The 27,797-nt window shown below is 33.8% G+C and overlaps 2 protein-coding genes and 1 long non-coding RNA gene across 3 annotated transcripts; 1 reads left to right on the forward strand and 2 right to left on the reverse strand.

The window, feature by feature from the left end:
• Nucleotides 1–690: 690 nt before the first annotated feature.
• LOC122281820 (dnaJ homolog subfamily B member 1) lies at nucleotides 691–6,251 on the forward strand. The gene is made up of 2 exons (XM_043093623.1): nucleotides 691–1,457; nucleotides 5,386–6,251. Exons 1-2 carry the CDS (start codon nucleotides 850–852, stop codon nucleotides 5,828–5,830), a joined length of 1,053 nt encoding a protein of 350 aa, XP_042949557.1. The 5' UTR covers nucleotides 691–849; the 3' UTR covers nucleotides 5,831–6,251.
• Nucleotides 6,252–6,833: 582 nt separating this feature from the next.
• On the reverse strand, nucleotides 6,834–8,671 carry LOC122282565. Its single transcript, XR_006230412.1, has 2 exons — nucleotides 8,147–8,671; nucleotides 6,834–7,497 (listed from the first exon to the last, which is right to left on the reverse strand). It is a non-coding gene; the product is annotated as an uncharacterized LOC122282565 (long non-coding RNA).
• A 5,145-nt stretch (nucleotides 8,672–13,816) lies between these two features.
• LOC122282155 lies at nucleotides 13,817–15,457 on the reverse strand. Its single transcript, XM_043094109.1, has 2 exons — nucleotides 14,597–15,457; nucleotides 13,817–14,347 (listed from the first exon to the last, which is right to left on the reverse strand). Exons 1-2 carry the CDS (start codon nucleotides 15,455–15,457, stop codon nucleotides 13,817–13,819), a joined length of 1,392 nt encoding a protein of 463 aa, XP_042950043.1.
• Between the last annotated feature and the right edge of the window lie 12,340 nt (nucleotides 15,458–27,797).

The raw sequence follows: 27,797 nt of genomic DNA on the forward strand, positions 1-27,797 counted from the left end.
ATTCACAAAATCAAAAAAATAAACATAGAGTTTTCATCAAGTAATAATAAGTAATGTAACATTTCATATTCATTTTGGAAACTATAAAAATATATTGAAAAACTTACTTGAAGTAGAAGACTACTAATTTCAAAATCGTCAGAACTTTCGTACTGATAACGTGTTATGAAACTAAAAGAGAAATGATATAGTAAGATAGAGAGAATATTGCAAGAGAAAGAATTGTTCTTCAAATACAAAACTTGATGATATATAAATGAATGATATCTATATATATAAGAATACAAAAGAGTAAGTATGATTTAATTATTTTAGTTATTGATTAAAGATTGATTTTAATTGATAACTCAATAGTCTTAATTATTAATTAAAAATAAATCTCAATTGATACTTCAATAACCTTAATTAATAGTTATGTATGGTTATAGAAATAAATTTATATATAACAGATATGATATTTTTGTTTGACTAGAAAATATGTCCTTAACCACGTGTCTTGATATGTATGAACTACGAAAACATCTTTGATTGGACCAGAGGCCCGTTGGGACAGGGCCCAAAAATTCAGCACCGCCCCTGCTGGGTTGCTTCTCCCAGTAGTTTGCAGCACGTTGATGTAAGCTGGTTCGATTGATGCTCGACACGATAGTATTTATATAAATATATATTTATTTATATATATATATATATATATATTTCCGGGACCCAATCATCGTCCCCAACACAATTCCCTCCTTTATTGAAGAAAACGAAATTGTTCACACTACACAACCGTCTGATTTTCTTTCCTGTACTCCATCTTCCCCTACTCCGACCATTTCCTCCATTGCCGCACAGAAATAGAGATAGATGGGGGTGGATTACTATAACATTCTGAAAGTGAACAGGAACGCGAGCGATGATGATTTGAAGAAGGCGTACAAGAGGCTCGCCATGATATGGCACCCTGACAAGAACCCCGTCAATTATGTCGAGGCCGAGGCCAAGTTCAAGCAAATTTCCGAAGCATACGACGTTCTCAGTGATCCCCAGAAGCGCCAGATCTACGATCTCTACGGAGAGGAGGCCCTCAAGTCCGGCCAATTCCCCCCACCCCCCTCCTCCTCCTCTTCTTCTCGTGCCGCCAGCGGGGTCCCCCATAATCTTCACCATCAATACTACCATAACAACCGACAGCATCCCACCTCCTTCAGGTTCAACCCCCGGAACGCCGATGACATCTACGCCGAGATTTTCGGATCCGAGAGTAATGGTAGTGGCGGCGGCGGTGGTGGTGGAGCATCTGCTAAGGGGTTTGGTAGAGACGGGTTCTTCAGAACTCCTGCTGGTGGATCAGGAAGCGGGTTTTCTCGGAAGGCCGCGCCGGTGGAAAACGCGTTGCCCTGTAGCTTGGAGGAGCTCTACAAAGGTGCTAGGAAGAAGATGAGGATCTCCAGGAACGTCTATGATGCTTCTGGGTACACAAAATTACAATAAAGTTCATTTTTTTCTCTTTACTTATCGGCCACAGCTAACGATTATATAATAATAATGGTTCTGCAAACCGTTTTTGGCACTATAGTCACAAGGCATTGCAATTCAATTTATCTCACAATGTTAGTTTCTTTATTAGCTAAAAGCATTAGGAACGTTTGCGTGTTGAACCGTGGAAAACTTGATGGTAGTTTTTTTTTTTTTTCATGTTATGTCCGTTTGTAATACCCCATATGATAAGGATAATAGTAAGTAATGTATGAGATCCTATATTAATTGAGAATGAGAATTTCTTGTTCTTTATGAAGTTTTAATTATATCGTTGACTAGTCCTTTTAGAGTATATGTCATGTGATTTGGGCCTTTTATTAGGATGTTACAAATGGTATCAGAGCTTTATCCCAACTAGAAATATGGGACATGAGCCATGCCACCTACGACGGAAGGGCCTGACGAAGACGTCGGGAATTTAAAATGGGAAGATTGTGATACTCCATATGATAAGAATAATGGTAGGTGGTATATATAATCTCACATTGCTTGGGAATGAGAAGTTCATACTTTTTATAAGGTTTCAATGGAATTCCAGTTGTATCATTGACTAATCCTTTTGGAATAGAGGCCATGTGGTTTGGGCCTTCCATTGGGACATTACACAATTGCATGGAACTTGCAGCAAGGTCCTTACCTTATTTTGAAATTAATTACTTGGAATCTGTTAAGAGCTGAGGTTGACAGATTATGTGCAGTATTAGAACTGTGCACGGTTTCCCAGAGTAGAAGGGATTTTGGGATGGAAACTTCTCTTTCGTGTCTATAATTGCTTATTTTAGGATGTGAGGATAGAGTTTCGAGTTGATTATTCCGCATGATCGAATTTAGGTTATGAATGACAGTTGTGGCAAGGTTATGTCGTTGAATTCTTATTCTATTGGTACCAGTTGTCTAGGTGGTTGCCTGTGCACCCTAATCAGCCTGTTGACTTGGCATAGAACTTCTAGTTCTTTTTCCAATGCAACATGCGTTCCTTTCAGAAACTATGATGAGCGTTATCTACTTATAAAAAAACTATGATGAACGTTATCTCACTAGGTGTATTCAGGAGTTTTTCGAGCTCTTTTCCCTCTCTTGATAGGTGTATTCAAGGAATAGTCCCTGTGTACCTTGATGTTGCCTATATTTCTCTTTATTGGTTATGAATAAATTTTTTAATCAAATTAAATGATTTGAGTAGTTTACAGGCTGTCGAGAATTGCATATTTTGCTTTTAATTAGTAATTTGTAATCTTGTACAAGCTGGCGGAAATTATCTTAGCTATGCTGGTTTCAATAATGGCTTGGCAATATTGTTTAGTGGTCTATTTCTAGTTTTTGACATATATTGCTAGCTTTTACACAATTTTTAGTGCCGTTTATGATTTGGCCAGTAACTTTCCATATATTTCATTCATGGAATAGCTTGGATCATTTCCATTCTTGAAATTGTCTAGCCTCAATTCTCCTCAACATGATTGGCGAGATCATTGAGCTCTGTTTAGAACTTTAGATATTGCAGCTTTCACGAACAATCATGGATGCAGCATAGTTACTTGCACCAAAATAAATTAATAAAGTGGTATGGTTAAGGAAGTCGAAGTAATGGATTTGTTAAATTTTTTTTATTATAAGAATGAAGATTAGGCCTCGATGGATTGTTATGATATCTATTAACTTTTATGGTAACAAGCAGTTTTAAGAATCAGTAAGGTAAGCATGTGTACAAATGACTCTTTGACCCAATGAGATTCTATTTTGTTATTGGTCCTCAATGGGTTTGGGGAGAAGATTAGGGACATGGTTATGAAGTACATACATAGTTTCTGTGTAGTTCAGCTTCAAGCTGGACATTCAAATTGTATTCACTCAAGGCCAAACCCAAGACATTTCTATCTTCCCACACTTTGTGTTGCATGTGCAAGAAGAATGGGGAAGTGGTAGATCACTTGTTACGTCATTGTGAGGTAGCTAGGAACTTATGGAACAACTTCTTTGTTAGAGGGGATTAGCATAGATGATGCTTAGAAGATTGGTGAAGTTTCTAGCTACTTGGAGGGGTCTACAATGTAATCCACAAGTGGTAGATTGCTCCCACATGTCTATTGTGGTGCATTTGGAGAGAGAGGAATGATAGAAGCTTTGAAAATCATAAGCAGACAATGGATGAACTTAAAGTTTTCTTTTTCAACACCCTGTTATTTTGGGCAGCCACAACAAATTTTAATGGACTAAGCGTCCAAGACTTTCTTGTATCTGTTGTAAATCCTAGATGGATGTTTCTCTTATATGCGTCCTGAATACTTGGGTTACGCCTATTGTTTTCAATTAATAAAACTTATTGATTACTTATATAAAAAAATGCATGGGGGGAGATATATATATAATAGAGAGAGAGAGAGAGAGAGGAGAGAGAGAGAGAGAGAGAGAGAGAGAGAGAGAGAGAGAGAGAGAGAGAGAGAGAGAGAGAGAGAGAGAGAGAGAGAGAGAGAGAGAGAGAGAGAGAGAGAGAGAGAGAGAGAGAGAGAGAGAGAGAGAGAGAGAGAGAGAGAGAGAGAGAGAGAGAGAGAGAGAGAGAGAGAGAGAGAGAGAGAGAGAGAGAGAGAGAGAGAGAGAGAGAGAGAGAGAGAGAGAGAGAGAGAGAGAGAACAATGTCATGCATCAAGTGAATCCAAGAAAGTGCTTTTCATCTCCATCATCTAGTCATTTGATGAGTTATAGAATAAAGAAAACCCCAGCATGTGAATTTCAGCCACTGCGCTCATGCTTTGTTCTTGCTGAAAAAGGATTTCCAAATTGTGTTTTGTCTAGGGAATCTTCTCTGTTTAAATCCATTATCAAATAACGTGTTTGGAGCATATTTCCTTTTGTGGTTGTAGTTAAAAATCCTAGTCTTGAATATTGATGCTAATGTTCATATGGGTTATATTCACCTACATGATTTTACCCATGCATTCTTTCAACTATGGTCTACAACAATACAGATACACTGAAACATGTTGCCATGGGGAGTTAGATGAAAGTGTTCCACATGAACTGTACTTAGAGGCAGCATCATCCATAAAAGAGTGAAGACTAGTCAGCCATGAAGATGAATAGAACATGTTGCCTGGGGGGCTAGACGGAGGTGTTCCCACATGTACTGTAGTTAGAGGCAGCATCATCCATAAAAGAGTGAAGACTAGTCAGCCTTGTAAGATGAATAAGAGAAAAGTTCACCAAATTGGATTTTATTTTAAGCTTAGGGAGATTGGACATATATGGTCTCCTTTCTGGGTAGTGAATTCCATATAATACTGATGGTATTTTAAAAACAAAGAGAGACAAAAGAAATAGAAAAGTTCTCTTATTCAATAGAAATAATGCTTGTTTCCTGGCTGATGCAAACAAAATTGTCGTTTTCAGCTTTATTTTACATATGAACGAAGGAATAATGCTTTTATCAAGTGCACTCTGACAATATTGGGGATGATTATAATTGACTGAACTCATCTTACTTCTCCCTCAGGTATATTAAGCACCAAAAAACTATGTTCTTTTTCACTTCTTTCCTATCCCTCTCTGCTTTGGTTCTCTTTGGTTTCTTATTGAAGCCCTACAAGACCATAAATCTAAAAATCTGGGCATGAGTCTATTATCTTGGTCCATCCTGTTAAGACAAGTAGGTCTTTTCTAGACAAGTTTAAAGATCTGCACATCATCTTAAAAACTGCATATAGATAAATTAAGGTTTATGTAATAAATTCAAAAAGAGGAAGTGATGTCCTTTTTTATGACTGCCATGGTGTAAATGTATGCATTATTTCTGTTAACTCTGAAGTAATGTTTTGCTTTATCCGTGTTTACCTCAACTTGATGGCATGAGCAATTCCCTTGCAGTAAGTTTCGGACTGTGGAGGAGATATTGACTATTGAGATCAAACCTGGTTGGAAGAAGGGTACCAAGATAACATTCCCCGAGAAGGGTAACCAGGAGCCTGGTTTCATTCCTGCAGATGTGGTTTTTGTGGTAGACGAGAAGCCGCATGCTCTTTATAAGAGAGATGGTAATGATCTGGTAGTCAACCAAGAGATAACACTTCTGGAGGCCCTCACGGGGAAGACCCTTGACTTGACTACCCTTGACGGAAGGAATCTCATGATCCCCCTGACAGATATCATCAAACCTGGAGCAGAGGTCATTTTCCCAAATGAGGGAATGCCAATCTCAAAAGAACCTAGGAGGAGGGGAAATTTGAAGATTAAATTTGACGTCAAGTACCCTTCAAGGCTCACAGAAGAACAAAAATCTGATTTAAAAAGAGTTCTGGGTGGAATTATATAGCTTTGAACACCGGAGGTGACAATCAACACAACTAGTGGTTGTTGGTACTGGTTGTAAATATGGCATTTGTATCCCATTGAAGAATGTGAATACTAGGAAATTTGCAGGGGATCTTATCCAAAAAATTAAAAACGAAAAAGAAGTGTTTAGGGGTGGTTTTTCCAATCTTTCATTGGGATGGCTCATGTGGGAGGGATGTAAATGGTCATGAGGCTGGGCATCAGTCTTGACTAGAAGAAATGGGTAGGAAATACGACTTGACCTTCTTCCATTTTTGCCATAGTGCTATTCTTCCTTTGATCTGGATGCTATACATAGAGATGATAGTCCTTGGATTTTCAACGTATTGGGGAGTGACTTTGATGATTTAACTTCGGGAAGTATTGAAATTTATTATATTGGTGGTTGATTAAAATTTAAAGATATAAGCTCATGGGTTTTTCTCGTAACTTGTGCTTGAGAAGTTAGAAATGTAGTGTTACCACATTTGAATTACTGAATCAAAGCATGCATATATGATGATTACTAGCCAGTCTGCAGTTTTTAGCCAGCACAGGTCCTGAAGCAGCATAGAATTACCGAAATATGCATCTTTGTGGTTTGACTGTTTGCACTACTCTCGGAGCTTTTCGTTTACTTTCAACACCCCGTGTTTATAGCTTATTTCTTTGGATCCAGGACTCCTCCGTTGTCTCATTTGGATTCAGAGAGTATCTTGTCTTGTCTTATCACATAATATCATTACAATTTTTTTAAAAGTTTTAAAAAAATAATTCAATTTTTTCAAATTTTAAAACAATAATAATATTAAAAAATAATATCCTATTTTATTTAACTTTCAACATTTCAATTGAAACGATCTAATCTCATCTATATATTTAAACAAGCCCAATTCGGTTGAAATTTTTTTTATTAATCTACCAATCATTTAATACCAAAATAATTAAAATGATAGAGAAGTTTATACAGTTTTTATTGTCAAGAGCAGGGCAGTGGAAGTCAGTACCGATGTACACCTTCTCATAGTTTATTAAACTCCAAAATCACACTACATTGGATTAGCCAAGCCGAAGCCATCTAGTCCATGAGTTACAGTAAAGCCAAACCCGAAGACAAATATGACTTGCTACGAGGTCAAATGATTGTTAGAGGTTGATGGAGATTATGAAATTGAAAATAAAAATGTATTTAAAAAAAAAAAACAAAAATACATTAAAAAAATTATTTTATTATTATAAAGAGTGAAATGGCTAATCATGGAGTTCAAGTCTTGAGTGATTAAAAAAATAATATATTAGCCAAATTTTAACTTTTGAAATTATTAATCCGAGGTTGCTCCTTTTCCCCCACGCTAAAGCTTCATTGAAAATGAGGGAAACAGTACTTGGACTCGAAAATTGAAGACATGTTTGTGAGCTATGAGCCATGGAATTTCTGTTCACTTCATCTTGCGGCCCAAGTGTTTGAAAGTAGTACTCGTAACTCTAGCATACGATATGTAGTACTGCAGCCAGAATAATCAAGTAAATGGACCTTATAGACAATGTCACGGGCCCAATTTCCTTTTCTCCTTGCAGCCTTTTCTTTATAAAAATTGGGCGTGGCTGCTCCCACCTAGGTTTTTGCCAACCAAATTGGGATTAGGGTTTGAAGAATATATTATGAACCTGAGCATGACAACAATCGGTCAATAGGTTTCTGCCAAGCAAATTGTTTAAAGAGCAAAGAGCTTGTTTGAAATCCGTGATTTCAAATTTAAAATTTGAAAGATAATATATTGTCAACACAGTAGGTTTAAAGTGAGATAAAAGCAGAACAGATCTTTATATATATATATTGTAAGTAACAATCATTGTAAGGCTAATTATATGTTAGATTATTTAAAGGAAGAGTTGTTGCTGTCCTGAACACCTGAAATCCAAAAAATTATAATTTGCAAAGATTCCTAGAGATATATAGATAGAATGGCCAAGTTGCACATGGCCACAACAACTGTTACAGATGCCTCTTCCAAAAGCTGCAGGTTCTCTTTTCTTTCCGATCTCTTATTCTGCACTCACTGATTCCTTCTGCCGGTACATATAAACATTTAAATGCCAATGACTAAGCCACGCCTACAAAACGCCATTAATTACCATGCAACGTGACCCCCACAAACAACCCATCTAATTGTTTTTATTCCTTGATATATTGCTGATCGACTCTTATAACAATCTAATTATATATATATATATATATATATTGTATGAGCGCTAAGCTTTTAAGTAGATTAAACACGACTTTGATATTCATGTCATCCAGACTGGCTGATTGTACCTGTCATTAGTGATATCCAACGCCATCTCAGCAGCTTTCCTGAGAAAATTAGGCCACAAAGTCCAAGTTGTTCAGTCAAGATCTTGCCAAATGAGTCATGACTTCCATGCTCTTGCAAATTGCTGGGTACAAAATCTCATCATGTGAGCCAGTTTTGACTCAACACATGAAGCATTCCCATACCCTATCTCTTCCGCTCTCAGTTTGAATGAATTGAAGATAGTGAGAAAGACCCATCCTTATCCTGTTTTGTGAAGCTATATATAGATGTTTAGGGAAAACAAAGAAAGAATCCGTCTCGAGTATAGATCATGCTCTGTATTCCTTAGACCGGATTGGATGGTTCAATTCTAGACAAGATAGACACATCACGTGAACTTTACGGCACTTGATATTGTCAGTATGATCTATCTCAGTTTACATTAGACTGTCAAGTTCAATCAACCTTCAATCGACTTATCTCGGTATCTGCCATTTGATTATCAAGGACGGTCATGATCATTGTTCGAACTCGTAAGTACTTTGGGATTGGGTTAGTTACAAGGAACAACTTTGTAAACAGTAATTCGTAGTCTTATCTTCTGATGAAATGGGGTTCCAAAAAAATCTTTCTACCTTCCTTTTAATGCTTCTTTTCTTTTCTCTTGCTGGAGTACAAATATCAAAGAACTGGAGTAGGTGGGGATGGTACAATGGCAAATTTTCTCCACTTTTTGGTAATGACAATCAGCTTTTCTATTGGTTTAGAAATCCTGAAGTCTTTTGAGAAATCCAATCACTTATCTTTTCAAAATGTATAAAAATATAGATAATGATACTTAAAAGCAAGCTTGCAAAGGAAAATGACACTAAGGATCTGCTTGTGACCATAGAAAACTAATAAAACAAAAGAAGGATGGGTGTGCGTCAGAATTCACTTGCAGGTAAAGACAATCTTCCTTTAAATAAACAGTACAGCATCCCACTCATAGAAAGCTTTTCTTATTTTTTATTTTCCGAATCAAAGAGTCATTCATTTTCTTAGATTGTCTTTATGTTTTAAAGTGGACTACTGCTAGGCAAGTTGGCAGCTGGTTTTGCTTTTAGTACCTATCCATAAATGCATACACTTGCAGAGCAATAATAAAGGCAAGGAAAACTCCTTTTGTACACTTGAACAAGTATATCTTATCTTTTAAAATGCCAAAATGATTAATTGAGAAATCAATAAGAACCTAAGCCCCATATATATCAATATATAATTATAGTAATTAGGCTAAAAATAAGTATGAAATTCTGTCGTACCATTCAATCATCCAGAATGGAGAGTTAAAAACTAGCTAAGCCCCCATAAGTGCCCAAAATGAGATAGCAACTTCTGCTATTTACTCCAGTACCATTTTCTTTTTACAAAAATTTTATATACCAGTATTTTTATATATTCTTTATATATTCAATTGATGTAATTAACTGTATTATTTTTTAATTAAAGATAATTATTTTAACTAATTATATCAATAAAATATATAAAAAATACAAAAAAATGATTGTATGTATCAAAATTTTTTCTTTTATTTGGTACATTTCAGTTATAAAGATGGTATGGATTTCAAGTCTGGGGCATGAATTCCATACCCAAACAAACCAAAATATTAAAAACAAAAAAAATGAGGGACATATGAGTAGTAGTAATAGCAAAGGAATATATTATTTGTAGATGAGTAGATGGGAGAGAATATTGATATTGTTCATTTATGATGAACAGCAATCAAAGGATTTTTAACAATTATCTGTGAATTTCATTTTCCTATTTTGGTCATAATATTAATACTCATATATATATATATATATATTTATATCTATATACGTAGTCGCCACCCACGATGATCCGATCCGGATGAGATAAGATTTTAGAGTGTTGTGTACCACTCGAGTAAAATGATGAAGTGGCCACATTAAATTTGTAACAAGACCGTGGGCGGCAGAGGCACATGCCATCATCCTTGAGCATTTATTTCTTGGTTACACAAGCATATAGAATTTGAGGGCAATATAATATATAACTGATGTGCTGGGACGACAAATTGTACTGCTTTCTGACACATAAAAGGGAAGCTTGTCCTTGACACTCTACTAGTTAAAAGTCACACCTCAATTATCCTGTTTTTAGGTCAATTATATTAATTTATTAAAAAAATATATTTTTTCTTATTAAATGTATAGTACATAAATGATAAATTGAAGAATTTAATTCATTTTAAATTTTAAAAAAATATATATATAATATGTGATGTTCAGTATGTAATAATGGATTATATTTAATTAGATATTAATTAATATAAGAATAGTTAGATATTTAAAAGAAAATAATGGATTATATTTCGAAAGTTATCCGCTGTCCCAATCATTCAATTATCTATTCAAAATATGTGTTAAACGACATCGTTAAACTTTGAGTGAATAAAAATAAATATAAAAATAAAATCAAAATCAGGTGGGGTCAAAAATATTTATTCAAATCCGAATTAAATTTGGGTCGAGTTGGAAGTTAAATGTCCGACCCATTTGCGTCGGCTGAACAGTTCTATTTAGTTCACGCAGGGATGGAATCATCAGAGCTTCTCAATTAATTGGGAGACCAAATAAAAGAAAATAGTAGAAGATAATGGTCGATCTTTTTGGTGAAATAATTTTATATATAATTATAAAGTATGTAAATGTCACGTAATTACTTTAAAAAAAGTAAGATCTATTATTAAAAAAATAATTTTTTTCATTAATATTTCATATTTTATTCATTTTTTTCAAAATAATTACGTAATAGTTACACAATTCACTTTTACAAATATCTTTTATTGAATACGAAATTAACCTAAATTTAAGGTGTCTAAGTCCAACTCTATTAAACTAAGAAAAAATCTAGTTGTAAATATAATTACGCACTAATATATGCATCTATCCAATGTGATTGATCAAAAAGTAGATTTTATTAAAAATAATATTAAATTTTATTTTAAATACGAAGTAATTAATATTAATATGTAAATTAATATATAATTTTATTTATATATAACAAAACTCTTAAACTAATAAATAGAACAAACCAATTTAATAGGATTAAAACTCAACTGAGAATTTCTTAATAACTTTTTTTTTTTTTTTGAAAGGAACCTGTATACTTCTCATTCACTGTAAACAATCATTACAAAATTTATCTTGTAAAACGAAAGAAAATACTTCTATTGGACTGTTTTCTATCCAAATCTTTTCTTCTGTATATGTCATGGCTAATTTGGCTAGTTTGTGGGCAACTTTATTGCCCTCCCTATGTATATGCAGTAATCTCCACGTTTTCCTGTTTGTAAATATCACCCTTAAATCTTCTATCATCTGTCCATACCAGGTACTACATTCATCTTTGTTATTTATCCCATCAATAACTACTGCTGTGTCACCTTCAAATACAACTCCAGAAATATTCAGTTCTGTACATAACTGAACTGCACGCCACAGAGCACACAACTCAGCTACTAATGCATTACATACATTCACTTTTTGCATGCACAAAGATACCAGTACCTCACCCTCTTCGTCCCGTATAACCACTCCTGCTCCCATCCTCCTTTGTTTTGAATCATACGCTGCATCCCAGTTCAGTTTTACAATCTCAGCCTCTGGTTTCCTCCATCTAATTTCAGATCGAATGACCACGGGCCTTGAGAGTTTCACATTAATCTCCCTACTTGCCATCTGGTATTCCCACAGGTCCTTTAGTGCTTTCCTTACCACTCTATTTGGACTGATAAAGGAGTCATCAAACACCACTTTATTTCTCCTAAACCATAAGTTTCTCATTATTACTACCACCCTTTCTAAATCCTCCTTTTTCAGCTTCTGTGCCAACAGTTTCCAAATCAAGAAAAAATCCCTACCGTTGCTACTCCACTTTTGTACCGGGCTTTGTGGCTCAGTCCACACATCAGATGCAGCTCTACAACCCCAGAGAGAGTGAGCTACAGATTCCTCTTCATTGAAACATATCGGACACCATGCATCTTGGACATTTTTCCTCTTAACCAGATTATCTTTTGTTGGGAGGCAGTTACTAACAGCTTTCCAAATAAAGTTTTTAACAGCAGCAGGAACTTTCAACTCCCATATCCCCTTCCACACTTGCCCTTCATCCTTGCCATAAGATGTCTCCCCCTTTTTCCTCCTCTTCACACTCATATCCAAGTGATAAGCACTCCTCACCGAGAACAGGCCTGTTTTAGTAAAACCCCAGATCATTTTATCTTTTAACCCCAGTTTACTCACAGGTATTTTACAAATAACCTCAGCTTCCTCTTTCCCTAACACTTCTTCAATGAATTTTTCCTTCCATTATTTTGTTTCCACATCAATAAATTCAGCTACCTTTGCCTCCTTATCTAATATCTTCACAGGTTTATTCACAGCCCTCCAAATAGAAGATGACTTCACCCATTTACTATCCCATATCTTCACTTCATCTCCAATGCCGATACGTCACACCAAACCTTCTTTAAGTAAATTTATTGCACTCCACAAGCTTCTCCACATCACTGATGGGCACCACCTTAGTTTTGCTGAGAGAAGATTTTGATTCTTAAAATATTTCTCTTTTAGAATTTTTGCAGATAAAGAATTTGGGTTTACCAAAACCCTCCAGCATTGCTTAGTTAACATGGCACTATTAAAGCTGTCAATATCCCTAAAACCCATCCCTCCTACCTCTTTTGTTGCTCCCATTTTTTCCCACCCTTTCCACTGAATCTTATTTCCATTTTGTTTCTGCCCCCACCAGAACCTAGCCATAAGGGATAAGATCTCATTGCACAGCTTCTTTGGTAAACGAAAGACACTCATATGGTATGTGGGAATTGTCTGTATGATAACTTTCAGCAGAATCTCCTTACCCGCTTGAGATAAAAACTGATTCTTCCAACTGTTTAATCTCTGCCACACCTTATCTTTGATGCTTCTAAAAGCATTATACCTAGATCTCCCTACCACCGCAGGTAAGCCCAAGTATTTCTCACAATTTCCACTCATTTTTGAACCCACAGCCTCCAGAATCTGCTTTCTTACTTGCTGATTTGTATTCCCACTGAACAAGATTGAGGTTTTCTGCTCATTAAGACATTGGCCTGAAGCTCTCTCATACCACTCTAAGAGCTTTCTTAAGCTTCTCCATTCCTCATCTGATGCCTTACAAAAAAGGATACAATCATCAGCAAACATAAGATGACTCACTCTTGTTCCTCCTCTAGCAACATTTACTCCCTTTAAAACCCCTCTTTTTTCAGCCCAACTCATCAGACAACTCAACCCTTCAGCACATAAAAGAAACAAGTAGGGAGACATAGGATCCCCTTGCCTCAAGCCCCTAGAAGGAGTAATGATTTCACCAGGGATACCATTAACCAGAACTGAATATTTCACTGAAGAAACACAGCTCATAATTAACTTAATCCATTCTTCAGCAAAGCCCAACTTTCTCATTACCCCTTCCAAAAACCTCCATTCCACTCGGTCGTAAGCTTTTGACATGTCTAGTTTTAGAGCCATACTCCCAATCTTCCCTTTTTGTCTCCTTTTCATCGAATGAAGCAACTCATAGGCTACTAAAATGTTATCTGAAATTAATCTCCCTGGGATAAAAGTACTTTGCTACTGTGAAATAACATCTGTTAGCGCCACCTTTAGTCTGTTTGCTAGAACTTTTGCCACTATCTTATACATGACATTACACAGACTTATAGGTCTGTATTCACTAACCAGCTCAGGGTCTTTAACTTTAGGGACTAGGGCAATAAAAGTATAGTTCATCTGCTCCAAATCCCCTCCTCCTTTTAGAAAATTCAGAACTGCCTGGTACACTTCCTCCCCCACTATATGCCAATACTGTTGAAAAAAACAGGCCCCAAAACCATCGGGGCCTGGTGATTTGAAAGGACCCATATGAAAAATTGCTTTCTCCACTTCAGCCTTATTAAAATCTTTCAGCAGTGTATCATTCATTTCTGGGGTTACTTTTTTCTCCACTTTCTGCAAACAAACTTCCAGCTCTTCCACAGAAGGTACTCTTGAGGAAAGAATCTCTTCAAAATGCAGCTTGAAAGCTCTTGCAATCTCCCCTTGTTCCTTCATAACTCTGCCTTGTAAGTCCCTCACTTGACAAATTCTATTCCTCTTTCTCCTCTGATTTGCACATTCATGAAAATACTTTGTATTGAGGTCTCCATGCATAAACCAGTTTTTCTTCGCCCTTTGCCTCCATTTTAATTCTTCCATCTCCAATAGCAAACCAACCTCCCTCTTTAGTTTCTTAACTTCCTCACAGTTATGCCCCTCCTCCTCTTCTTGTATCTTTTTTAATATTTCTGTTTTTCTTTTTAACTCCCCTTCATTTTCACTTGTCTTAGCCTTACTCCATCTCCTTAAACCTACTCCACAGTTCCTCAAAGACTCTTTTATTTTCCCCAACAACCCACCATTTCTCCTAGTGTTTTCCCACTCCCTCAACACCACTTCCTCACACTCTTTATCTTTTGTCCAACCAGCTTCGAATCTGAAAGGTTTACTGTACCTTTGCCTTCTCAACTGGATAGTTGATAACCCCACCACTAGAGGCTTGTGGTCTGAGTTTCTTGCTGGTAAAGTTTCCACCCACACATCATTAAAAATCTCCCTCCAACTACTGTTCGCTACACATCTATCAAGCATTTCTTTTGTAAAAGTATCATCTATATGCCCATTACTCCATGTGAATTTATCTCCCTTATACCCCAGATCACACAGATCATTTGCTTCCAAAGCCTCTCTAAACCTGCACATCTGAGCTTCCCCCCTTTGTCTTCCTCCAAACTTTTCTGATTGGCTCACTAGTTCATTAAAATCACCAGCTACACACCATGGGATTAGAACTGGTGGTTTTAAAGGACATAACAACTCCCATGACATGTTTCTTTTTGCAGTCTCGGGATGGCCATAAAACCCTGTAAAGAGCCATCTTTGTTTGGTAACTTCATTCTCTACCCAAGCACTTATATGCCACCTCGAGTAGTTCTGAATTTCTACCACTAAATCTCCACTCCATAACATTGCAAGCCCTCCACTTCTACCCACAGGATCCACACCAAAACAGTTTTCAAGACCCACCCTCTTCTTAACCCCCTCAAGCTTACTAGTAACAAGTAATGTTTCAATAAGAAACATAATTTTGGGCTTCTTTTCCTTTGCCATATAGCAAAGGTCCTGAACTGTTCGAGGGTTCCCAAGCCCTCGACAGTTCCAACTTATGAGAATCATTGGGTTAGGCAAGGCTGCACAACAGCCTCCGCCTCAACAATCACTACATCCCCAACCCCTATCTCCTCAGAATTTTTAAACTTCTTTATTCTCCCACTCCCTTCTATGACCTCCACCTCACTGCCTGCACTTCTTTTTTTAATGGCCTGTTTCAGCCCACTACCTCCCTCTATCTGTTTCTCTCTTGCCCTCCTCTTCCACTTTTCTCTAGTGGTTGAGTAATTTTTTTCACTTCTTAAAGAGACTGACTCACACCCTTCCTTCATCACCTCCTCTTCTCTTTCAACCCCAACCTTTTTAACCCTCATCTCCCCAATAACTTCAGAAACATCTCCACCCCCCCAATCCTCTTCTCCTCCCCCAATTATTGTCTTCAAAGATACCATCTCACAGCTCTCCCTGATCCCTTTCCCCTCATCTCTATTTACCCCTTCCTCATATATCTTTTCACCCTCTTCCCTTCCCATCCCAAATCCACCATTCTCCCTACCTTTTGAATTATCCACAAAGCCCCTTCGGAAATTCCCATTGGCTCTAAGCCACAGACCAAACTGGCTACCCCTCTCCCCCTCTTGACCTCGCCTACCTCCTACACCCTCACACCCTTGCTCCCCATGCACGATACACCCACACCTAAAGCACATTTTAGGGAGTTTCTCATAAGTAAATGGCACCCACATCCTCTGTTTTTCCACTGTTATAGTTCTACCCCGTGCAATCGGCTTCCACAGATCTATTTCTACTTTCACCCTCAAGAAACTCCCCCAACTAGCTTCCTCTTCTGGCGCATCCACTTCCAGTACCTTTCCCAGAGAACTACCAATCTGCATACCCACTTCTTTCGTCATACATGCAAATGGTAAATGGTGCATTTGCACCCAAAGAGCTTCACGGTCGAAGCTGAGATGGTTTGGTTGTGTCATTCCATCAAACAATTTCAATACAAACAAACAGTTTTCAATCAACCAAGGGCACCCTTCCAGCACCCTCCTCTTATCAGCCACGTTCGAAAAGGAGATCATAAAAATGTTTGGACTAATTTCAGTGAAGTTTGGAGGCTTACTAACCTTCCAGATCTTGTTCATCGCTGATCGGACCACCTCCATTCCCTTCACCCGAGTCGAGCACACCTTCCCAATTAAGCTGCAGTCACCCCGATGCCTCGTCCTCTCGGATCTGTTCAGGACAACATCAATGGCTTCGTTTTCATCCTCGTTCAGCTTCAGCTTCTCCCAAATGCCTTCCAGATCTTCCATTCTCCACAGCTGCTGCACCCTCGCGAACAGCCACTCAACCACCTCACCAGTGAAACGTGAGAGTAGAAACTTCTTTTCCTTTCGCGTCCTCAGGACGTTAGGGAGAGAGAAACTTTTCCCATTTTTTCTAATTTTATTTATATATCTTCATTTGTTGGGTTCTTAATAACTTATAAACTATACGAAGATGGGTTATAATTTTGATGGCCATATCTTTTTTTTAATTAAGTATTATTATATACAGTTTTAAAGTATATAAATCTTCAATATATTCGAAAAATGTGAAGTTCATGACAAAAATTGATTTTATCTTGTAAATCCCGTACTTCCGTACATAAAATTTATACATTTTAAAATTATATTGATATTTTTCTTTTTAAATATAGACAATAAACTATAACAAAAATAATTTTATTTAAAAAATTAAACCCAATAAGGAGTTATGGCCCCTGTGGGCCCCCTTAGTTCCGTCTACAATCTTACATAGATCACATGTAGGCCGGTCAGTTTAGGTACACAAGTGTTTTAAAATATTTTCCTATATTTTCTTTCTAAACATTACTTAAGTGGAGAATTATTTTTTAATTTTTAATTTTTAATTTTTTTATTTAATTATTATAATTTTTTTAAATTTTTAAATAAAATATAAAAAATAAAAAAACTTTTTCAAGTTTTAAAATAAAATTATATTTAAATAATTTTTAAATTTTATAACATTTTTATTCAATATTTTCCCTCTCTTTAATCAAATCACAATAAATATTTTAATTTTAATTATTTTACTATTAGTTACTGATGATTTAAAATATTCAAAATGTCAAAACGAATCATATTCTATCCCTTCTAATTACATAAAATATTTAAATTAAAAAAGTATATATCAAAGATTCAGAGATTATCAATTCAAGTCTCCAAAACTAGATTATATGGGGAATAAGAATCCAACATTTTTATTTTCAACCCAAATGTTGTTCGTCAAATGCATTAATTGCAAGATACATAGATATATGGATAAGAGAAAGGAAAATCGTATCTTCAACTAAATTAAATGAAGAAATTAATTGTGAAAGCTAGTAGGTAAGGATGTGAGATGGATAACAACATGCCACCCTTTTTTTCATGAATACATATATATATATATATATATATATATATATATATATATATATATGTGGCTTAAATAATCACTAGGAATTTATTCATAAATCATTATGATATTCTAAAAGTCTATATTATGGATATTGTGAAAGTATACAAAACCATATGGTATATCATAGAAGAAAACTGTTATAATCACAAAGAGATTTCTTAAAAATAAATTCACAAACTGATATAAATTTAAATGATACGTTAGATTTACTTTATAATAAAAATATTTTATAATTTAACGTATCACATTAAACTACGTTATTTTATAAATTTATTTTTATGAAATATTTTAATAACTAAACCATTTCTTATCATGAATTAGAGTAACAAATAAATGATAAGGTTCGGTGATCAATATGTGAGTTACAAAAATTAACTTAAAAATGAAATAATCATTAATTAGGTTAGCATCAACTTAACTTAGGTTTAATCATCAACTTAACTTAGGTTTAATCATCAACTTAACTTAGGTTTAATCATCAACTTAACTTAGGTTTAATTACCCTAATCTTAGTATTTCTTACATGATTCTTGGTATTGGATTTGATATGATGTCAAAAAAAGGTCCGATCTCCTAAGAATATTGTCTAATGGGCTGGATTCAACCAATTATGTGACTAGGATTCAATTTCCATGCACGTATCCCAGACAATCAATGCAATTAAAATGACAGCGAGAAAGACTCCCTTCTCTCTAGGGAACAAGCACGGCGAATCTGCTAGAGGGAGGTGGGAGCCTCGGCTCCTCCCTCCCTCCCCTCTCTTTTACAGTTTGTTTTTTTAGCTTTCATTTTCCGATGTTTGTTTCGTTTGTTTAGCTTGTTAATAAAAGATGTTGGCCACTTCTTTGTGCGGATGAATGGCTACCACCAGGCTGGTTTCCCGACTTTCTCAGCCATATTTCACGCATATGGTTATACACGATGGAGTTTTTACATGCATATGGGTGGGGAGCTTTTACACGACAGAGGTAGAGGAACTCGGATACGTATGGCTGTGGTTTTGGGTGGTTGAAAACCAAAGATCCTATCCGGTATTCTTGACTGTTTCGGCTGGAAGAACGGTCTGCTGAGGGGATGCGTTGGAGGGTCTACTGTGAGAGCGGGGCAGGGCGGCTTGTTCTGGGAAGGCGAAGGTTTGCCTGTGGCGTTGGGGTGAGCTTCCGCGGGATTAAGGCCTCTGTTTTATCCATGGAAAACATAGGATTTTTCGGATGTATGCCAATGTACATAAGGGGGTTAAGGAGTCCTTTCTGGGGCGGAGCTCAGCCGCTTTTCATGATGGATTTCTTTAGGGATGGTGGTCGGAGAAGGGGGTCAGCGACAGTGTTTAGTTGTTTCGGTTTTTTGTTTTTTCAGTTCTTTCATTTTTTTTTGGTCTTGTTCCTTTTTGTGGGTTTGTGTTTTCGTCTGTTTCCTTTCAGTTTGTAATAAGAGGTCCGATGGCTGAGCTCTTCCGTCTGGCCGGTTTCGGGGTTTTTGGTTGGTTTTGTCCATGTTTAGGGTCTTTGGTGGCTGTATGCTTCTTGTAGCTGTTTGTTTTGGAGAAGTTTAGTCCGTTGAGGTGTACGTTTGCTCTGGCATGCTTGCTGCATGTTTGTTGGCTGTAGGTTTTGGCAGGTTGTTGAGGGCTACGGCCGTTATGGTTTGCAGTGATAGTGGGCGACAATGGTGGGAAGCTACGTGGGCATTATAGTGCAGTTAGTGGATGTTGAGGGCAGTGTTAGTAGGCGACAATGGTGGGAAGCTGTGTGGGCATTATAGTGCAGTTTGTTCTTTTCAGTTGTGTTTGTTTTTTTGTTTTGTGTGGTAAGTTTTTTATGAGAATAATTTGAAATAGGCTATTCCCTTTCCTCTTTTAGAGGATGAGGGTAGTGAGTCCCTATTCTTTTTTGGAAGACGAGAGTGGAAAATCCCCCCATTCTTTGGAGGGTGGGGGTAGTATGAGTTTTTTTTCTCACAGACAAGCCGAGATGAACACCTCTATTTTTACAGAATCTCGCATCTCAGGAGGGCTGTGTCTTTAAAGAATTTTCTGAAATTTTTTAGACAGTATCCAGCACAAGAAAAGTTGTGTGTGGGAGAGCATATAACTGATGAGTAGTTGGCTTGTAATCAGGGCTTGTTTCCAGACTTATTGATCACAACTGTAATTTTTTTCATTCATGAATTGAATTGAAGTCTATTTCAAAAAAAAAAAAAAAAATGCAATCAAAATGACCAATGGTCGATTGAGTTTGTAAAGGGAAAATCCAATGAAAATAATGAATGATGAATGGCGTGAGTGCATCACTTTTTACACCTTTTTGAAATGCTAATGCAATGCTACTTTGCCCTCCATTAATCACCATTCTCTTTTCCTTCCTTTCGTAATAATAGGCCCGGATTGGCTTGAGTACGTACGTGTTACGGTGAAGTACGGAACGGTACCTTAATTTTTATTTTTTTCGTTGGCACAACAAAAGCACAGACAAAGCTCATGTGATGTGATTTTTTTAGTGATTTTTTGTTTTTATTTCGTTGTAATTTAGAATTTGGTTGGCTTTTGGACGCCATCGAAAGTTGTTTGGTGCATAGTGCATATGCCGCCAAACCCTAACCACGCTTGTCCCACACCAACGGGACATGTGATGCTTGGCCTTTTTTTTATGTCACTCCCCACCACCCATTTCACATGCCTCTCCAATTGTTAGCCCCATCAATCCAATTGAAATCATTTTACAAAATTAAAGTGACACATATTATTTAATATAGAATTTAATATAAGAAAATAAACATTATTATTTATATTTAATATGAGACGCCTTGCGTTTTCTCCTTCGATAAATACAATTCTAATTAAATTACAATTATGATAATAGATGTTTTTTTTAAGTAATATTAAGGATGTGAAGGCTCGTATATTCTTTTTAAAAAAGTGAGTATTCGAAAATTACATATTTTGAGACTATATATATTAATTTTCTATTTTAATTAAAAAAAAGATTTCAAATATGTTTCACGGTCATAGTTACACCAAGATCGATGCTTTAGAGTGACTTGTCATTATGGGTAATTGGTAGAACATTTTTATGTGTAATTAAAGTGTGTTAATGTAGCGTTCCCAAGGGAGTGAAAGAAAAGTAGGTTGGGGTTTTGGTTTTCATGACGTGCTTAGTTTGAAAATGTATTAATCATCTATAAATGTTGATTGGTTTTCATGGTGTGTTTGGTGACCTTCAAATTTTCCTATCAAAATTAATCGAACGAATGAGGAGTGAGAAGCACTTGACAATTAATGAATATCAATAACCAATAATCTTGAAAATGACGTCATTTTTGTAACATTAAAAAATATATTTCTATAGAAAAAAATCACAATTCGATTGAGATTTATTAAGTTGGACTCAATTTCGAGTTGAATTTGTTTAATTAGTAAGTCAAAGACTATAGAAAAGCTCTTGTAAAACAAGATAGGAGCAAGGCTTGAAAGGTTGGATTTTAAATCGAGAACTATATCAGTATTAAATAAGAAAATATGAAATGCAATTTAAATATGTAATTGATGTACGTATAACTATGTTTATAATGTGAAATCATTAAAAAAACATAGTTAAAAATGAGAAATGATACTTGCAGTCGTGAGTGTGTAAACGTCGTGCAACCACTTTAAACAAAATGAATAAATACAAAACACACATGAAAAGAAATTAATTTTTTTAATAATAGACTCCACTATTTTTCAAAATGACTACATGATACTTGTGCACTCTATAACTGTATATAGCATTATTCGTAAAAAAATGGTATAAATCTAGATAGCTTTGATTGATAAGAATGCAAGTCATGTATACATGTGACCTAAAACATCCTCATCTTTTTGGCCTCAATGTTCTCATGATTTATGAACAAAATTAATACCTTAATTAAATTATAAGATCAAAATAATTTTGTATTTTGTTGCATCATCTCTAATTTAATACAAAGCATTCACTTCTCTCATAACTTTAGTACTCTTAAACCAAATAAAGAATCAGTTTCGAGTTGGCTAGAATAAGTCTGAATGGATATATTATTGTACTATTTTCAAGCCATGGTTTGGGACTATTGATCATATACCAACTATCAACTTGATCATATACCAACTATCAACTTCTTCATTTGACACTGCAACTAGATAATTTAGTTACAATCTTTTTTTTTTTGCTACGTACTAGTTGTTTTAAGGTCTAAACTAACTAAATTATCCTCGCAATATTATATGATCTTGCCTAGGGCTGCAAATTAACAGAGTAGCTCATAAATAGCTCGAGTCCTATATACTCAGTTCAAATTTGGTTCATTAAATAAATGAGTTGTTTGTTAATATTAATATAGGTTCGAATATTAGATAAGCAAAACTCATATAAAGTTATAAACTCTGCTCAATTCTGTTTAGACTTGTAAGCAAAACTCATATAAACTCGACTTGATCCCTCGTTTGAACATTTATCTTATGAATTATAATTTTTTAATTATAACTATAAGTTAATTTCTTTTATAATAAGTTATACCATAAGAGTTTTATGAATAATGATATATTTACCACTACTTTACCACTTTTTTTAATTTTTTAATTTTTTTTAAATTTTTCTTTTACTTAATGATTAAGCAATTGACTATCACTAAAATTATATATTTTTAAAAATTTTTTCTTAATGGCTAAGGATGTTAAAAAAATACTTAAAAGAAAATGATAAAAAAATAAATATACTACAAGTGGTAAAATAGTGTTGAAAGAGTGGTAAGTGTATCATTACCCTTTTGAATCAAAACTGTTTGGTTGAATAGTTAAATGGTTAGAGTCTTTTAGTAAAATTTAAAATTTTTTTATCAATCAAAACATAAGATTCAAAAATTTAAAAAGCATAAGTTCGAGTTTGAGCCAAATTTGAATAATATTAATGGTTAATTAGCCGAATTTGAACAAGGATATTCAAGTTTTATTCGAATTCGAGCTAGGTTTGAATGAGTAAACATACTACTTGAGCTCAAATACCCTTGTTCGAATTTGACTCTACTAAGTTCATTTGGAGTTTTTAAATAATAAATATTATCTTCTTTTGTATTTCTTTTGATCAAAATTATAATTTGAGTCATTTCACGTTCAAATTAAGGTGCAATGTATCAAAATTAGTCTTCAATTCGTCTAACATGACGTGCAAATATCCCAACTTAAACCAAGTCTAGTCTTTGCAAAGTGAGTACCATCTTCTAATATTGGTTGGCTTTTTTTCATTTTCCTCGTGTTAATGTGCTTGAAAAGAAAGAAAGTCTTGAAGATTTGGGAGCACCATCACATCATGAATTTGATTCCACATTGAGATTCATCCCTATGGATGCATCTATCTATCTTCTAGAATACTTTTAATTAATGTTCTAGAGAATTTGATAGTTACATGAAGTGCATATATTAAAATGCCTTGTCATGATCATGAATTGGTGAGCCTGGAACAACGTTTTATGCTTTTAATCAATATTTTGAATACTGTATCAAATGTCGTACCGGTCAAGACATTAGAACGAAATATTTCGATACTGATACCGTTTTGTGTACCGTTTCGAAATAGTCGATATATAAATAAATTATATATATAAATATATATATAAATTATATTTCAAAATAATAATCTATATATGAATAAATTATATATGAATATATATGTATATATAAATTGTAAACAGTCTGATATGAATTGGGGGTTAAAAAATGAGATTATAACTTAAAAAAATAAAAAATAAAAACATGAAGGCTGAAATACCGAAATACCGGCCGGTACGCAGGCCGGTACAGACCGAAATACAAGTCAGTATTTCAACTGGTATGAAACAGGTACCTTACCTGTACTGACCAGTACGGTACGATATCAAAAACACTGCTTTTAATGTCCTTAAAGGAGTGAAAAAATTAGATTAGACTTCAGGCTTTTCTTCGTGTGCTTATTTCCTCACAAATATATCTTTTTTTTTTTTTTTTTTTTTTTTTATAGGACACAAATATATCTTTATGCATAGAGCAATGCCGTTGCTCGTGCTAAATACTTTTATTCTCATTTACAAATATTAATCATGTGTCATATTTCAAATAGGTTCTTTTATAAATTATTTAAATGGTATCCACTTTAAGTCTTAAATCACCAAGTATGACTTGGGATGACAGATTAAAATGATAAAGAAGAGTATTGCTACTATGCATAAATGTAGAGTGGTCATGAGTGTTTTGTGACCTTCGTGATTAGGTTATGACAATTTTTTATTTGAAAAGATACAATTGCGTATTTTAAATTCTTGTTCGAAGTTTATAATTAGAGAGGTTTGGATATTACTGAGTGGATCAATAAGAACTTCAAATTAAATAAAATATTATTAGAATATAATTTTTTAATATAATTTTTATTTTTAGATTTTAAAAAATTGAATTGTTTATTAGATTTTCTTTAAAAGTTTGAAAAAATTTTAATGACTATATGAAATGAGTTAAGAGTATTTTTGAATCCGAGCATCCCTTCAAAGTGCAAGAGAGAAAAATATGATAAATTTTCGTGAAATTCACTTTATATATTTACTTTTCTCTCATTTTACATCCAAAAGACTCGAGGGAAACAAAAACTCTAAGGATAGTTTGGTTGTTGGACTTTACTAAGATTAATTCAGTTCAATCTAATTTTAAGTTTAGTCTAGTATTTAAATATACAACTCACAAATTATTAAACTTATCTCAATTCAAAACATCTTTACACATGAGACTCATAACATTTTTTAACTCAACATCTCTTTACACGTGAGACTCACAACATTTTTCAACTTTCCATAAATAGTACTAAACTTATTTTAACACACAAACACATCTAAACTCATCTTAAATGTGCCCCACAAAACTCACTTCACTATCTTAACTCACTACTATTCATTAAAGACTGAACTCAGCTCAACATCCGAACGCAGCCTAAAAGTTATGTTTGGGAAGTGCTCATTTCAAAATTTCTCATAATTTCATTTATAAAAGTCACTCAAACATAAAACACTTTTAAATTTCAAATGTTTATTGTTTTCATCTAATCATTACAACTTTTTCAAATTTATAAACAAAATACAAAAATCAATAAAACTTTTTTCAAATCTAAAAAAGAAAATTATATTAAAAAATTATATTCAAACAATTTTTAAACTTTATAATATTTATATTAAACATTTTCTCTCTCATTTTTCAAAACTCAATAAAATTAATATCTTAATTCAAATAATTTTATTACTATTCACAAATCATTCATTAGGATTCACATTCTCATTCCTTCTCATTACCTAAATATGGAGATTTTGATCAAGTAAGAGTCACATAAAATTTAGGCTCAATTGGGATTGAGAGTTGATCTCCATCTATTTAATTTTATCTCATGATTATAACTTTCATAAATTTCTACACAAAATATAATAAACAATTTATTTTTTTTTAAATTCTAAAATAATAATAATATTAAAAAATAATATTCTAACAATATTTTATTCAACTTTCATATCAACTTATTATCCAAATCTATATAACCTTAACAAAGAGAAAGGATTTGAGATTTTTATCCTTCAAGTTTATTATAATTTATATTCTTATTCAAGTGTTAAATTAGAAAATAAAAAATTTAGCCAAGCTCTTATCTTAAATAAAGTAATTCGGAGTTATTTATAATTAACAATTGAAGAACTTTGCAAACTTATTCGTCTAAACAAAATATCATTAAAATTTGAGAAATTAGACTTCAACTCCCCATGAATTCCCATATTTGTATATTGTAATTTTTCCACTATCAATTCCGATAGTTGCATGACACTGAAATTTTTAAATAGAAATATTTCAACTACAAAAAAAATCTAACGAGAATACATTCACGTAATATTGATATAAATTGATAGGATACGTTAAATTATAAATTTGTTTTTATTATAAATTAGTAGATATAAAATATTATATAAAGATATGTTAATTTATGAATTTTTTTAAATTTCTTTGGACTTATTTTTAATTTAAAAGATAATATTTATAGTTGTGGAGTGTGCAAGTATCGTACAAATATCTTTTTGAAAAAATGAGTAAATACGAGATCCACATAAAAATATTAGAGACAGTCATAAAATGCGTAAACGTCGCGTAATATTTTTAAAAAAAATATGATCCACTATGATGAACTAGTATTACCTATCAATTTTTAAATTTCTTTTTAAAAAATAAAATCTATCAAAAGGCGATTAAAAATGTCAGATTTTACAAAATGCGATGAAAGTTGGTTAGAGGATGGTAAGCAATATTATAATTTTTTAATCAAAATGCTATTAATAAACCCAATTATAATATTTTTGTTATATATATAACCTTGTAAGCTGAAAAATAGAACAATAATTCTGCTATATATAGTTATTTGTATATTCTACTTAGGGGTAGCAATATGTTATACGACCCGTTAACCCAACACAAACATGACATGATAATAGCGGGTTAGAGTTTTATCTTAACAGGTTTAAGTCAAAACGGGTTGATCCGTTAAGACATGATTACTTAATAGGTTGATAACAGGTTAACCCGTTATGACACGTTAAGAAAGTTAAAGTTATAATCATATCCTTATACCTAAAAGTAAAATTGTTATAATTTTAATTTTGACATTTTTATTATTTGGATTGTAATTTTAGACTTGTAGTTAGTTTTATTTTTATAAATATTGTGATTTTAACATTTATATAAAATTATGCTAAACTTAATCAAGTGAAACGAGTTAATTTCCGACCTATTCAACTCATTTATATAAACAGTTTGAAACAGGTTGTATTGTGTTGTGTTAACATATTTTATAATATTTACTAATGGGTCAAAACGGGTTGAGATGACATGACTCGTTATGTTAAGGGTCATGTTAGGGTTTGAAATTTTGACATGATAAGCTTAACGGATCTAGTTAAGATTAATTTATATAATATAATATACATACTTTGATACTACACAAACACAATTTGATATTCCTAATTCTGCTGATGTGATTAGCTAAATCAGTTATTTTATAATAAAAAAAGTGATGCAACCTATTATATTAATAAAATGCATAAAAAATATATAAGAATGACTACAAATAGATTTTTTCTATAAAATAAAGTTAGAAATTATAAATCATTTTAAAATGCCACTGTTTTTTCAATTTGGTGGCAAGGGTTGATGGCAGGAAAAACATAAGAAAAAAACTTTGGGAGGTAGACAAGCCAAAAAGTTTTTCAACCGACCACGTGGGCATGCTGCCTAATGATCATGAATCATGTGGAAGTCTTTGTAATAATGATCGAAATTAAATAAATGGTGCCAAGAAAAGAAAAATGACAAAAATGCTTTTAGTACAATCAAAGGAATTATATATCCGAATTGTTGAAAAAATCAAACAACTGACCTTTGCCTTAAAACCATATTGGATTTTGGGACTTTCTGCTTTCCTCTTATTGAATCATGTGAAAGGGAATCTATGCCATAAAAAAACATACATTTCAGTATAATTAAAGCCTTGATCAAGGATTAGATCGTATTGATAGCATGATTTTGACAGATTATCTACTGCTTTCTGTACTCAAAATTCAACAGCTGTAGGATTAAGTAACACCATTTCAATTAATGCTGGCTAGCTAGTCATGTAATGGACAAAAGTAGAACAAATTAACCCTTTTTTTTATATATTTTTTCCCCTTTTTTATCCATTAATTGATGATTAAAATGTCCAATTTCTAATCTTGTTCTCTCTGTCTCTTCTTTTCCTGCCTTTCTTGACATATTACGTACCACACCTTTTTGGTGTGTATTATAAAGAGGAAAATAGGTCCAACTCCATCATTGCTTTTGGGTTGATTTGGTTTTAAAAACTCATTTCCAATTTTTTGACTTTATAATGACAAT

This window comes from Carya illinoinensis, chromosome 11 (genome assembly GCF_018687715.1).
Source record: "Carya illinoinensis cultivar Pawnee chromosome 11, C.illinoinensisPawnee_v1, whole genome shotgun sequence".
Lineage (NCBI taxonomy): Eukaryota > Viridiplantae > Streptophyta > Magnoliopsida > Fagales > Juglandaceae > Carya > Carya illinoinensis.

Bases quoted from the DNA above. Each gene is read 5' to 3' on its own strand.
- LOC122281820 (XM_043093623.1), top strand. From the start codon at position 850: ATGGGGGTGGATTACTATAACATTCTGAAAGTGAACAGGAACGCGAGC. The intron at 1,458-5,385 runs GTACACAAAATT...ATTCCCTTGCAG, and splicing joins AACGTCTATGATGCTTCTGG to TAAGTTTCGGACTGTGGAGG.
- LOC122282155 (XM_043094109.1), bottom strand. From the start codon at position 15,457: ATGATTCTCATAAGTTGGAACTGTCGAGGGCTTGGGAACCCTCGAACA. The intron at 14,348-14,596 runs GTAGGTTTAAGG...TGTGCAAATCAG, and splicing joins AGTCTTTGAGGAACTGTGGA to AGGAGAAAGAGGAATAGAAT.